This window comes from Schistocerca nitens, chromosome 2 (genome assembly GCF_023898315.1).
Source record: "Schistocerca nitens isolate TAMUIC-IGC-003100 chromosome 2, iqSchNite1.1, whole genome shotgun sequence".
Taxonomy (NCBI): Eukaryota; Metazoa; Arthropoda; class Insecta; order Orthoptera; family Acrididae; genus Schistocerca; species Schistocerca nitens.
The window spans coordinates 965,879,231-965,894,691 of NC_064615.1; the positions used below are offsets into that span (position 1 = coordinate 965,879,231).

A 15,461-nucleotide genomic window follows, 5' to 3' on the forward strand; every position below is an offset into this window, starting at 1 on the left:
TACCCCTTCGCCAAGTGTACAAGTTAGGTGGGTCGACAACATATTCCTGTCATGTGACGCACATGCTGTCACCAGTGTCGTATAGAATATATCAGATGTGTTTTCCTGTGGAGGAATCGGTTGACGTATGACCTTGCGATCAAATGTTTTCGGTTCCCATTGGAGAGGCACGTCCTTTCGTGTACTAATCGCACGGTCGCAAAACACAGACACTAAACTAATTACAGTGAACAGAGACGTGAATGAACGAACGGACAGATAATAACTATGCAAAAATAAAGAAAATAAAGTTTTCACTCGAGGGAAGACTTGAACCAAGGACCTCTCGTGCTGCAGCTGCTCACGCTGCCACGGGAGCACGACGCTCCTGAGCTCATTTTGTCCATGATGTTGCCTATGCGGCCCGTGGACTACTCAGTTTGTATATTTTGCTTATTTTTTTCATAGTTCCACACAACTTCTTCCTGTTTTCTCGATTGATCTGTGTTCAGTTTTTCAAGGCCTATCCACTGTGCCAACTTATAACTAAATCTGAGGGGGGTGCGATGGGGAGGTTCCCATGTCAGTGGAACGGAGAATCTGAACGAATTGTGCGTGCGCTCAAGCAACAGGTGAACAAACTATATGCCTCACACACGTGGGAGCAAGCGCTGATGGTCTTCCTCCAAACGTACTTTTCCCAGCCCAGTGACGGCCCGTCGCCGGTGGGGCTTCTACATGTCCGGCACCACTGCACACTGCTCCAGCTGCTGCACTTAACGCAGCGCATAGCGCCTCCCACGCTCCACAAGTGTCGCTTTGCGCCTAGTGATTCTATTCTTTTCAGTTTTTGTCGCACAAGGCGCTGCGGGACAGAAACGTTTCTTCGAAATTTGGGCGCTAACATGTATTTAGTTAAAGGTCCCGCTGGGTTGCTGCGCCGCCATCAAAACCAGATTCGTGCTTGTCGACTGCGAGATTCTTCTACAGATTATCTGACCCCCTGATTCGCATCCTACCGGGATCGTGAGGCTGGTGCAGCCACCTCCGGGTACTTGTTCGGCACCGACAGTGGAACCGGTGGAGCTGGACGCATCGCCTTCGCTGCCGCTGCAGCTAAACTTCGCGGTGCTCGTCCCGGCGCCCGCAGTGGTACGGGCGCCGTCATCATCGTCATTGTAGCCGTCGTAGTCATTATGCTCGAGTATAATGACTTTTATGGAGACAAGAAATCGACTCTGTAGGAATCAGCATGGGTTTCGAAAAAGACGATCGTGTGAAACGCAGCTCGCGCTATTCGTCCACGAGTCTCAGACGGCCATAGACACGGGTTCCCAGGTAGATGCCGTGTTTCTTGACTTCCGCAAGGCGTTCGATACAGTTCCCCACAGTCGTTTAATGAACAAAGTAAGAGCGTATGGACTATCAGACCAATTGTGTGATTGGATTCAAGAGTTCCTAGATAACAGAACACAGCATGTCATTCTCAATTGAGAGAAGTCTTCCGAAGTAAGAGTGATTTCAGGTGTGCCGCAGTGGAGTGCAGTAGGACCGTTGTTATTCACGATATACATAAATGACCTTGTGGATGACATCGGAAGTTCACTGAGGCTTTTTGTGGATGATGCTGTGGTATACAGAGAGGTTCTAACAATGGAAAATTGTACTGGAAAGCAGGAGGATCTGCAACGAATTGACGCATGGTGCAGGGAATGGCAATTGAATCTCAATGTATACAAGTGTAATGTGCTGCGAATACATAGAAAGAAATATCCTTTATCATTTAGCTACAATATAGCAGGTCGGCAACTGGAAGCGGTTAATTCCATAAATTGTCTGGGAGTAGGCATTAGGAGTGATTTAAAATGGAATGATCATATAAAGTTGATCGTCGGTAAAGCAGATGCCAGACTGTGATTCATTGGAAGAATCCTAAGGAAATGCAATCCGAAAACAAAGGAAGTAGGTTACAGTACGCGTGTTCGCCCACTGCTTGAATACTGCTCACCAGTGTGGGATCCGTACCAGATAGGGTTGATAGAAGAGATAGAGAAGATCCAACGGAGTGCAGCGCGCTTCGTTACAGGATCATTTAGTAATCGCGAAAGCGTTACGGAGATGATAGATAAACTCCAGTGGAAGACTCTGCAGCAGAGACGCTCACTAGCTCGGTACACGCTTTTGTTGAAGTCTCGAGAACATACCTTCAGCTAGGAGTCAAGCAGTATATCTCGCGAACAGACCATGAGGATAAGATCAGAGAGATTAGAGGCCACACAGAGGCGTACCGACAATCTTTCTTTCAGCAAACAGTACGAGACTGGAATAGAAGGGAGAACCGATAGAAGTGCTCAAAGTACCCTCCGCCACACACCGTTAGGTGGCTTGCGGAGTATGGATGTAGATGTAGATGTACATCACCCTCTGTATTTTTCGTCGGACTGGCACAGGAAGAGGGTGGGTGCCTTTTCCGGGGTTTTCCGACCGACGTTCCCCTCCGAGCGCAGGACACATGTCGGGGAGCGACCGAGAGCTCGGTGTCAGTCCCAGTTGCGGCCCCCGGCTCCTCACGCCACCTAGTCCCCCCCCCCCTCCCGCCAGCAAGACAGAGTTCAGCTACCCTTGTCAACGCTGTCCATCGGTGGTCGGCCCCCATTTGGGTCGCAGATTTGGAGAGTACTAATAGGAAGACGACTCTTAGCTCGTGTTCAGATAGGAGTAATAGAGAGTAAAGTACACTACTAGCCATTAAAATTGCTACATCACGAAGATGACGTGCCACAGACGCGAAATTTAACCGACAGGAAGAAGATGCTGTGATATGCAAATGATTAGCTTTTCAGAGCATTCACACAAGGTTGGCGCCGGTGGCGACACCTACAACGTGCTGACATGAGGAAAGTTGCCAACCGATTTCTCATGCACAAACAGCAGTTGACCTGCGTTGCCTGGTGAAACGTTGTTGTGATGCCTCGTGTAAGGAGGAGAAATGCGTATCATCACGTTTCCGACTTTGACAAAGGTCGGATTCTAGCCTATCACGATTGCGGTTATTCGTATCGCGACATAGCTGGTCGCGTTGGTCGAGATCCAATGATTGTTACCAGAATATGGAATCGGTGGGTTCAGAAGGATAATACGGAACGCCGTGCTGGATCCCATGGTCGAGATCCAATGACTGTTACCAGAATATGGAAACGGTGGGTTCAGAAGGGTAATACGGAACGCCGTGCTGGATCCCAACGGCCTCGTATCACTAGCAGTCGAGATGACAGGCATCTTATCCGCATGGCTGTAACGGATCGTGCAGCCACGTCTCGATCCCTGAGTCAACAGATGGGGCCGTTTGCAAGACAACAACCATCTGCTCGAACAGTTCGACGACGTTTACAGCAGCGTGGACTATCAGCTCGGAGACTATGGCTGCGGTTACACTTGACGCTGCATAACAGACAGGAGCGCCTGCGATGGTGTACTCAACGACGAACCTGGGCCCACTAATGGCAAAACGTCATTTTTTCGGATGAATCCAGGTTATGTTTACAGCATCATGATGGTCGCCTCCGTGTTTGGCGACATCGCGGGTAACGCACATTGGAAGCGTGTATTCGTCATCGCCATACTGGCGTATCACCCGGCGTGATGGTATGGGGTGCCATTGGTTACACGTCTCGGTCACCTCTTGTTCGCATTGACGGCACTTTGAACAGTGGACGCTACATTTCAAATGTGTTACGACCCGTGGCTCTACCCTTCATTCGATCCCTGCGAAACCCAACATTTCAGCAGGATAATACACGACCGCATGTTGCAGGTCCTGTACGGGCATTTCTGGATATAGAAAATGTTCGACTGCTGCCCTGGCCAGCACATTCTCCAGATCTCTCACCAATTGAAAACGTCATGTCAATAGTGGCCGAGCAACTGGCTGGTCACAATACGCCAGTCACTACTCTTGATGAACTGTGGTATCGTGTTGAAGCTGCATGGGCAGCTGTACCTATACACGCCATCCAAGTTCCTTTTGACAATGCCCAGGCGTATCAAGGCCGTTATTACGGCCAGAGGTGGTTGTTCTGGGTACTGATTTCTCAGGATCTATGCACCCAAATTGCGTGAAAATATAATCACATGTCAGTTCTAGTATAATATATTTGTCCACTGAATACCGGTTTATCATCTGCATTTGTTCTTGGTGTAGCAATTTTAATGGCCAGTAGTGAAATAAGATATGTCATTTCCCATTTTGTTTGGCGACGATTATTGTGAACAAGCCGATTCTAGAGTTTTCACCAAAAGAGGTGTTCATCACAAAAGTCGAATTTTTCTCCTTAGAAACGAGAAATTCATGTATGTGCAGTCTTCCCAAGAAATACCTCCCTCCCATACATATGACAAATGGAATTTGTCAAATCCTTCTCGTAGCTTCAACTGCACAATGGTCTCAACCAAATTTAAAAGTAAAACATGCCAGCAGTGTTTACCTTTTTTTTTGCTTGACATTACTTACTGAGTAGTCTTGAAAATGGCCAAAATGAGTTGTTAACAATTTGCGAGGTTCTGCTCTCAGCGATCAAACTCCAAAAATATTCAGTAACGAAGTACGAAGGCTTCACAGTGCAACCAAATGAAGAACAGCACGTACTTATACCCTAAAATTAGACTTGATACTGCAACTGTCTGACCCTTAGACACGTCTTCCACAATGTGAAAGTAACATGCATACTATACAGCGAAAAAAATAGATTATACCACAGATAATTTATTAGGATGATCTTAACAACACAGCAACAGAGAAAGCAGTGGGGAGTGGTTGTCTGGCCGCATAGCGCGTGCCTGTAATTCGACAGGTTGCGGGATAGAATCACAGTCGGACCACAGAGTTTTCACTCTGCGTTTCAACCTAAGCTTCACCTCTCAACGAAGTGAAGAGTCAGCAGAAAAAAACACAAGGTTCTGACTCCACGGTGAACTGGAGGTCATCTTTCCAAGGTTGGGTAGCTGGAGTAGGTTACAGACATGTAAGTTGCCTAAATGGCGTCTACTTGAAACACATGTCCAGGCCATTGAACCGTATGAAACCATAACAAAGTAAATGCTATATTTTCTGTTATTCGATCACACACATTGCTTTTATTTTCCTAGAGTAGAATTACTGGAGTTACGTTACAGTTAGTTTTCTTATGCTGACGTGGTGAACTAGTATATATATATATATATATATATATATATATATATATATATATATTCCTGGAAATGGAAAAAAGAACACATTGACACCGGTGTGTCAGACCCACCATACTTGCTCCGGACACTGCGAGAGGGCTGTACAAGCAATGATCACACGCACGGCACAGCGGACACACCAGGAACCGCGGTGTTGGCCGTCGAATGGCGCTAGCTGCGCAGCATTTGTGCACCGCCGCCGTCAGTGTCAGCCAGTTTGCCGTGGCATACGGAGCTCCATCGCAGTCTTTAACACTGGTAGCATGCCGCGACAGCGTGGACGTGAACCGTATGTGCAGTTGACGGACTTTGAGCGAGGGCGTATAGTGGGCATGCGGGAGGCCGGGTGGACGTACCGCCGAATTGCTCAACACGTGGGGCGTGAGGTCTCCACAGTACATCGATGTTGTTGCCAGTGGTCGGCGGAAGGTGCACGTGCCCGTCGACCTGGGACCGGACCGCAGCGACGCACGGATGCACGCCAAGACCGTAGGATCCTACGCAGTGCCGTAGGGGACCGCACCGCCACTTCCCAGCAAATTAGGGACACTGTTGCTCCTGGGGTATCGGCGAGGACCATTCGCAACCGTCTCCATGAAGCTGGGCTACGGTCCCGCACACCGTTAGGCCGTCTTCCGCTCACGCCCCAACATCGTGCAGCCCGCCTCCAGTGGTGTCGCGACAGGCGTGAATGGAGGGACGAATGGAGACGTGTCGTCTTCAGCGATGAGAGTCGCTTCTGCCTTGGTGCCAATGATGGTCGTATGCGTGTTTGGCGCCGTGCAGGTGAGCGCCACAATCAGGACTGCATACGACCGAGGCACACAGGGCCAACACCCGGCATCATGGTGTGGGGAGCGATCTCCTACACTGGCCGTACACCACTGGTGATCGTCGAGGGGACACTGAATAGTGCACGGTACATCCAAACCGTCATCGAACCCATCGTTCTACCATTCCTAGACCGGCAAGGGAACTTGCTGTTCCAACAGGACAATGCACGTCCGCATGTATCCCGTGCCACCCAACGTGCTCTAGAAGGTGTACGTCAACTACCCTGGCCAGCAAGATCTCCGGATCTGTCCCCCATTGAGCATGTTTGGGACTGGATGAAGCGTCGTCTCACGCGGTCTGCACGTCCAGCACGAACGCTGGTTCAACTGAGGCGCCAGGTGGAAATGGCATGGCAAGCCGTTCCACAGGACTACATCCAGCATCTCTACGATCGTCTCCATGGGAGAATAGCAGCCTGCATTGCTGCGAAAGGTGGATATACACTGTACTAGTGCCGACATTGTGCATTCTCTGTTGCCTGTCTCTATGTGCCTGTGGTTCTGTCAGTGTGATCATGTGATGTATCTGACCCCAGGAATGTGTCAATAAAGTTTCCCCTTCCTGGGACAATGAATTCACGGTGTTCTTATTTCAATTTCCAGGAGTGTATATATATATATATGCCAGCAGAAACTTTAATATAATGCAAGGCTCATTCACACAGACGGGTCGAAAGAAGTGAAAATGTGTAAACAGAATGCCGCATCAGTACCAAAAAACATGCTTGTGAGCTGCAACAGTGTCGAGATTGGTCTTGGGAAAGTGAATTTGTCATAGTATAGCATGTAGGATGTATAATTCGAGTTGTCAGAACAGTGAAACATGTGTGGGACTAAGTTGCAGAGTAGGACACCACGCTGAAGTCAGTCAGTTCTGAAGTACCCAGTAAAACTATAGCATCTGATGATCGTTTTCATCTTCACGTAGCTGTAACGTTATCACAGCTTTGTACATAGGTTCCGCTTGAGGTTACAGAATCTGATCCACGATTCGTGCAGAAGTGCTGGAATACTCACCATTCCTTAGTTTTTAATGTCTAGAAATCATACTTCCTTCGGTCAACCACGTTCCTAGATGCTAAGTAACGAAAATGTAGTGTTTCCAATCGGGCCCCGCTACGAACTGTGCATTAATGATTGCTGTACTCTTGTTAGACGCTACCATTGTGAAATCACTTTGGTATCGATTAGTACGTATGTGAACTGCAACCGCTACGTCAGACGTATTTTTCTGCAAAACGTACCGCAACAAAAATTTACAACACAATAATTTGAGACCCATTAGGAAACAACTTGTCTTCAGCCCTTCCTTATCAGGTGATGTGCAGTAGTTTATTTGCTTGATTGTGCATCATTACATCCAAAAATCACTGAAGTTTTATTTACAATTAATGACATGATGACTCTGAAAACCACAATGAACTGCTTGGAAGAACAATGCGGGGGAAACATGAGCACTTATATCTTTCCGCGCGACTCTGATTGCCCTTATTTCATTATGATGATCATTTCTCTCTTTATAAGTGGACGCTGACATAACATTTTCAAAGCTCTAAGGCGAAAGTGAATTTCGTGAGAATATTCTGTCACAATGAAAAACGTCTTTGTTCTAATTGTAGCCACTCCAATTCGTGTATCAAATCCGTGGTCCTCTCTCCCATATTTCGCGATAATACAAAACGAGCTGCCCTCCTTTTCACTTTTTAGATGTTCTCCTTCAGTCCATTCTGATGCAGGTCCCACACTGGACGGATCTACTGAAGAAGAGAGCAGACAAGCCTAGTATGAGCAGAATCTCCTACCGAATATAGACAGGGATGTCTATGGATTCATTGCAGGGGGTGCACATAGACAGTCGTGCGATGCACTTTTGAACACGTCTTCTGGAAACTGTCCTGAGCAGCCAATTTAACAGCCGACATGCAATCGAAACATCTTAGACCTTCTGGCTAAAAAACACACAGGACCTTATCGTTATAGGAGTAAAAATGTTCAAATGTGTGTGAAATCTTATGGGACTTAACTGCTAAGGTCATCAGTCCCTAAGCTTACACACTACTTAACGATGTAGGAGTAGAAATGAGGGCCAGTGATCATCGTGTTATGATAGCAACTGTGTCTACGAAAGTTAATAAAACAGTCAAAAAGGCTAGGAGCGTATTTCTCATAGATAGCGGAGATAAGCATTGTTAGCAAGTGACTTAGAAAGTTAATTGACATCACTTATTTCCAGTAAGATGGGCGCAGAGGAATTATGGGTAAAGTTTAAGCGGATCGTAACTCGTGGTCTGGAGGATTATGTACCCAGTTAGTGAATGAAGGACAGAAAAGACACATCATTCGGAAAATGCTGAGGTCCAAAATGGTTCAAATGGATCTGAGCACTATGGGACTTAATATCTGAGGTCATCAGTCCCATAGAACTTAGAACCTCTTAAACCTAACTAACCTAAGAACATCACACACATCCATGCCCGAGTCAGGATTCGAACCTGCGACCGCAGCGGTCTCGCGGTTCCAGACTGAAGCGCCTAGAACCGCTCGGCCACCCCGGCCGGCAAAATGCTGAGGCAGCAGAGGCTGTTGCACTCTCAAACCTCGAAACCCTGGAACCGCGCGAACGCTACGGTCGCAGGTTCGAATCCTGCCTCGGGCATGGGTGTATGTGACGTCCTAGGGTTAGATAGGTTTAAGTAGTTCTAAGTTCTAGGGGACTGATGACCTCAGATGTTAAGTCCCATAGTGCTCAGAGCCATTTGAACCATTTTTTGATTCAAGTGTCTGTGAAAAGAGCAATTCCCCGAAGCGTACAACTTTTACCACCCGCATACCTTGGCAAAAGACCTGGTAGAGAAGCTACGAAAAGAAATAGCACCCCAGACCATCAGTCCTGGTTGTCGGGCTGTGTGGCGGGCGCTGTTCAGGGTGTCTCCAGACACGTCTAAGCTGGTCACCGGGGCTCAGCTCGAAGCGGGACTCATCTCTGATGACAATTCTACTCCAGTCAGTGAGATTCCAGGCCGAAGACGCCCCACACGGCGGCGGGAAGCCAACTTAACTGTCGCCCACCATAGGGCCCAACAACCAGGAGTCATGGTCTGGGGCGCTATTTCTTTTTAAAGAAGGACCACTTTGGTTGTCATCCGCGGCACCCTTAGAACGCAGCGGTACGTCGACGATATTGTGACCTTACATTTCAGCAAGATAATGCCCGCCCACACTCGGTGAGAGCCTCTGCTGCTTGTCTTCCTGCCTGCCAAACCCTGCCTTGGCCAGCAAGGTCGCCGGATCTCTTCCAAATTGTGAATCTTTGGAGCATTATGGACTGGAATTTTGACGATATAAACCCCCAAGTGGTCAGAATTTGGCACGGTACCCCTTAGCAAGACATCTTACAATTTTATCAGTCAATGCTAAGCGAATAACTGCTTGGATAAGGGCCAGAAATGGACCAACGCATTATTGACTTGCTCAGTTTATGAAGCTTTTTCTTTTGAATAAATCATCCGATTTTTCTGAAGCTATAATCATTTGTTTGTCTCTGCATTACATCTAATGACGATTTCCGTCCCGTCCAGATAATTCTTTCGTGGTGCGTCTTTTTTTTCTTAGATTGTACAGTCAGTTGCTTATAATACGCTTTTGGCTGACCTTCATGGAGTCTGTCGTCATGAGGGTGACTCGGTGGCCCCTCTGCAGGAGAGCCTTTGTCAGGATGTGGAATGGCTCCTGGTGGCTGTAGGACGGTGACGGTGCGATCACTAAGATCTTAGCTGCTGATGACGTGCTCACCACCGCCAGCAGCGAAAACGTGACCACTTGCAGCATGGTTCCTCCTGCAATGAACACGGTCGTCTGGTAGCAGCAAGTGAATTACCCATTTCGACGTGAGCATCGTGCTTGGAGCACGTTAGGTGTTACAATTCATTTAAAAGAACAGGCAAAAGTGAGTACCTTCTGAATCTGAACAAACACAACTTACTGAGAAGATTGGTTAATAGAAAAAAAATAGGCTAACAACAGGTGGCACATGGTCTTATAAACACTTTACCTACGCTCCATCTGTGAATGGAACGGAGAGCTATCAAACTGCTTGGTACGATAAGTACTGCCTACGACATACGAGGTGCGACAGTACAGTAATGAGACATGTGAACAAAAAAGTTGCTTACCGTTTTAGTCAAGTTTAGTGTCGTCTCCTTCAAAGTAGTTCCCTTCTGATTGCACACACTTTTTCCAGCGCTTCTGCCATTGATGGTAACATTTCTGGAACTCATCTTCTTTAATATCCTCCATGAGCCTCGTCACAGCTTTTTGGACACCTCGTGTTGTTCGAAAATGGTGTCCCTTGACCCCGCCGTTTTGACTCTTGGGAATAGAAGAAAGTCGCACGGAGCGATATCTGGTGAATAGGGTGGCTGTGGTAGTACTGAAATTTGTCTTGAGGTTAAAAATTGCTGTACTGACAGAGCAGTATAGGTTGGCGCATTATCATGATGCAGAATCCAATTATCAGCAATGTTGGCACGGACACGAAGAACTCTTTTACGAATATTGGATAACTGTTTGTCCAGGAGGTACCCACTCTTTATGAACAATTCCCTTGGAATGACAGAAGCAGATAAGCATGCATTTCACTTTTGACTTTGACATGCGAACTTTTCTTGGTCTGGGTGATCCCTTTGAGCAGCATTGCAAACTTTGGCGTTTTGTCTCTGGATCGTACTGCAAAAACCAACTTTCATCACCAGTGATAGCACGGCTCAACAATTCTGGACTGATTTCCGTTTGCTCTTACAGATAGGCTGCCACATTTTTCAGTGTTTCTCGCTGTTTCGGTGTGACGTTTTTGGGAACCATTTCTGTACAAATCTTTCTCATACGAAGATCTTCAGTTATTATTAGACGAACCATTTCTCGATTGATGTTCAGTTCTTCTGCAATCATTTTTACGGATATTCTTCGATCAGATCGTACGAGTTCACGCACCCTGACCAAGTTGACATCTGTCCGTGAGGTTGATGGTCGTCCGCTGCAGTTTTCATCTTCAACATTCGTTCCGCCTTCACTAAACATTTTATGCCAACGAAAAATTTGAGCTCTTGACATAACCTCCTCTCCAAAAGCCTTCTGAAGCGTACTGTAAGTTGTCGTCGCGTTTTCACCCATTTAACGCAAAAAGAAATGGCATACCGTTGCGCAATATAATGCGGTTCCATTTCCGTGACGAGAGACACAAACACATGTTAACTTATTACAACACAACTCACGACTGAGCAGTTACATCGATGTGCCGCTTGGACTAGAAGCAGCTTATAGACCAAGGTCAAAGATATTGTGCCTACGCAAGCCTGCAGGGTTGCCACATCTTGCAAAGAAAATCAGTCGCATTACTTTATTGTCGCACCTCGTACGTCATAGTGTCACAGAGCATAGATATAGATGTACACGTATACTGAGGCCTTACAATCCAGGAGGGAAGTTCAGTTTGCAATAATTAATGTTAAATCTTTTTTCAGAGGCTTCGGGTCTACATCTACATGCACACACAGAAAAACACTGTGAAGTAGAGATCAGAAACGCAACGAGTACGAGTCTAACGCTGAGGCTGTATTTCCATATATCTAGACGCCACTGTTACCACTCGTACTGGGCTTCCATTGTTCCGACTTCAGTTCTGAGAGTATGGAGAGTCATAACTGTGGCGCTGCTGTCGGTTCATACTAGTAGACTCGTTCTCTCTTACTGAAACACGCAGGAATGTGAGGCTAGTCGTGACTTATTGTCAGTACGGAAAATGAGTGCATAACGCTGCAGCTGTAAAGTACCACTGACAAGGGGAAATGACCGATTGTTGGGATCAGATGACCTTTAACGAAGCTATGTTTTGTAACGCTGTGAAGGGGCAAGACAAAAATTAATTGATGGCAAACACACAAATACAAATGTGTTCCATTAGAGGAGGAGAGATATCTAACTTCCGACTGAAAATATACTTACTTTCGTCAGATGCAAACGAGATTGTTGTAGCCTTGTTTATTCTATTTCCACCATGAGAAAACTTGCTGTAGTGGAAATCAGTACAAAAGCATGATTCCATGTCAGTAATACTACAATGTCTGAAACATGTACGTATCGAATTTTCTATGAAAGTAGTAGGTACATATAAGACATAAACAATAATGACGGAATTACATGGGTTCTTTTATAACACAAAGTAACAAAATAAGGCAATCATATTTCTTGGAGGAAATTGGTACAAAAACACTCACTATTCCATTTTTCCACCTTTATCAAAGTTGGAAACGTGATGGTACGCACTTCTCCTCGTTACACGAGGCATCACAACAACGTTTCACCAGGCAACGCCGGTCAACTGCTGCTTCTGTATTAGAAACCGGTTGAAAACTTTCCTCAAGTGAACACGTTGTAGGTGTCGCCACGGGTGCCAACCCTGTGTGAATGCTCTGAAAAGCTAATCATTTGCATATCACAGCATCTTCTTCCTGTCAGTTAAATTTTGCGTCTGTAGCAAGTCATCTTCGTGTTGAAGCAATTTTAATGGCGAATAGTATATATGTACGACATAAATACTACATTTGTGCGTCACAGATACAGCTGAGTATTACTGCACTGAGTTGTGGATTTGAAGCCCTAAAAACCATTTTTATACAGTTTTTTAGTGTTGCAGTTTATAGAGTGGGAAGCTGTGTAGTAAATGCTACCTCGGTTCCTTTTTTATTCCCTCGGAGGTATCATTTCCAGATTTCATAAAAATATCCATTAGTACCCGACAGGACAATATAGTTAGATGAATTAAATATTATCGTTGTGGCAGTGCAGAGCCTAGATATACAGTTTTATTTTGTTTGGAGGTGACATTTTCAACTTTACCAGCAAAAATAACAACAGAAAAATTAACTAATCATCTTTTCGCATTGCACATTAATGCTAAAGGATTGATTTAAAAGCAGTAAATAGCTTTACTGACAAAGAAGGTAGAAATAAGCCCTCTTTTTTAGTATAGCTGGCCGAAGCCGCACACGAGATACAACAAGAACGAAGATGTATACATACGTAAGTTATAGTGCTCGACTATGACTTATAAAATACTCTGGCCTGAAGCAGAGGCACGAATTTAAAACATCAGCTTCTGGCCTGGGAACATTAACAAAAGTACTTAAAATAAAAACCAGATCGGTATCGTGAAAGGAAAAGAACCAGCTAATAATTACAAAGCCTTAAATAAATGGAAAAATAAATTCATTAGTATTAGGATTATTATTTCTGTCGATCATTACTGTGTATGGTTGGCATTCTTAGTTCAAATGCTACTCTGTAATTGGCTGGCCAGATCACGAATAGCCAGCGTGTTACCCTACGCTTTGCAAAAGTAACTCGCACGCAACTACGAAATGAACTAGACAAATTCATTTGCCAATGAAATTGTTCTCAGTGGCAAAGTTTTTTTTTTTTTTTATACTGCTTACATAGGGTTATTAACAGTGCCGAATAGTTCGCAGGCGGTGAGACGACGAAATTTGTCTAACATATCCTCCATGTTGACTCAATGAAACACCATGCAGTTTCTTCTTTTTGGGGCTAGTGAAAGATTGTCTGCACAAGCCTTCACTAACAGCTGACCAACATAATTGCAGAATGTGTGACGTTTCTAACTCGAGATACTGTGATGATGATTTGGGTAGGGCTCCATCATCAACAGAACGTGTGCCACACGTGAAATAATGCTCACATTGGACGCTTGTAGCACAAATATGCTACTTTTTATTTCGTGTATGATTCATCATTGTAAGTCAGAGAACCACATACATCGAAGAAGCAATGACGGAAATGAAACAAAGGTTCAGGAGTGGAATTAAAATTCAAGGGGAAAGGATATCAGTGATACGATTCGCTGATAACATTGTTATCCTAAGTGAAAGCAAAGAAGAATTAGATGATCTGCTGAGTGGAATAAACAATCTAACGAGTACAGAATATCACTCAGAATAAATCAAAGAAAGACGAAAGTAATGAGAAGTAGTAGAAATGAGAAAAGCGAGAAACTTAACATCAGGATCGACGGTCACGAAGCAGATGAAGTTGAGGAATTCTGCTACCTAGGCAGTAAAATAATCAATGACGGACGGAGCAAGGAGGACATCAAAAGCAGGCTAGCAATGGCAAAAAGGGCATTCGGGTTGGGTACACCTAATTACACACGAAATCGGTGAACAAATCAGTACGGTCATGTTCAATCTATAGCATCCGTGCAGGTTACATTTTTATTTGAACGATAGTTGAGGGTACCGCGAACGCGCGACACAGCTTAATTTGGAAAAGCAATATAGCAACAGCCAACTTAGTGCCAAGGTGGGATTAAATTCAGTGTGGTAACATGAGTGTGGCTGGGTCCAACCGTTGTTAGAAAGTGTGTTGCTAACGAACGCAATAAACTAAGTAAATGGTATGAGCTGTTATTTTTTGCAAAACAACGTTTTACTCTTAAAATTGAAGAACTTCTATATTCGTAAAGGAAAGAGGCACGTCTTCGTTCCGGGAAACATGATCAGGTTTCGTAAGGAGCGTGTTCTCTCTCTTAATTATGCCTTTTCCATGTCCGACCCCAGCAAAGAAAACTGTTTCAAGAAAGAATCAGCAAGTTAGAGTGGGGGAGAGGTTGCACACTTCGAGGATATTGTAGTATCAATACAGAGTAATTTAATGTCATCACGTTTTGGAACGGACCTCTGCTATTGAAGTGTTAAATACTCCTTTCAATGACGATACTTTTCCAGCAACGTCAACTACTGGTCTAAAGAGTAGATTATTTGACAAAACGACACGTGAGTTTGCGGAAATGTATTCGAAGCCAATTCACGAGGATGTAGTGTGTATCGTTAGTGCTGATGTTCTACAGTAATCAGTATAATTAGTAACTTGGCGAGTAGCACTGGTTGCAATCTGATGCTTCTATAGCATTAAAAACACTTGACAAAAAAAAAATCTCGTGCAGATATTTGTCTAGGTCGTACTGCAGAGCTGGCCGCGGTGGATGAGCGGTTCTAGGCGCTTCAGTCCAGAACCACGCGACTGCTACGGTCGCAGGTTCGAATCCTGCCTTGGGCATGGATGTGTGTGATGTCCTTAGGTTAGTTACGTTTGTTCTAAGTTCTAGGGGACTGATGACCTCAGAGGTTAAGTCCCATAGTGCTCAGAGCCATGTCGTACGGCAGAAAAACGCAGTGGACCAGTTACGGCCAAACATGTCGTACAGGTACTTGCGAAAAAATATGTGTAAATATATGACACTCGTATACCCCCATGAAGCATATACCTTGCCGTGGTGGGTCGGTATGTGTACCTGTACGATACAGATAACCGTACTGAAGGTACAGCCACATCGCAGGGGTAACTGTGGCA

At 45.3% G+C, this 15,461-nt stretch overlaps 1 protein-coding gene across 3 annotated transcripts in view; it reads right to left on the reverse strand.

Moving 5' to 3' along the window:
* The window catches only part of LOC126237289 (UDP-glucosyltransferase 2-like), a 110,988-nt gene that overhangs the window by 69,903 nt on the left and 25,624 nt on the right, over window positions 1-15,461 (reverse strand). For 2 of the 3 annotated variants that reach the window (XM_049947237.1, XM_049947236.1), the window contains exon 2: window positions 9,690-9,874. In XM_049947237.1, coding sequence (XP_049803194.1) covers window positions 9,690-9,866 — 177 coding nt within the window. In that variant the 5' untranslated portion in view covers window positions 9,867-9,874. Of the gene's footprint in view, window positions 1-9,689; window positions 9,875-10,210; window positions 10,301-15,461 lie in introns of those variants that run through there. The other variant, XM_049947235.1, reaches the window with a different exon arrangement.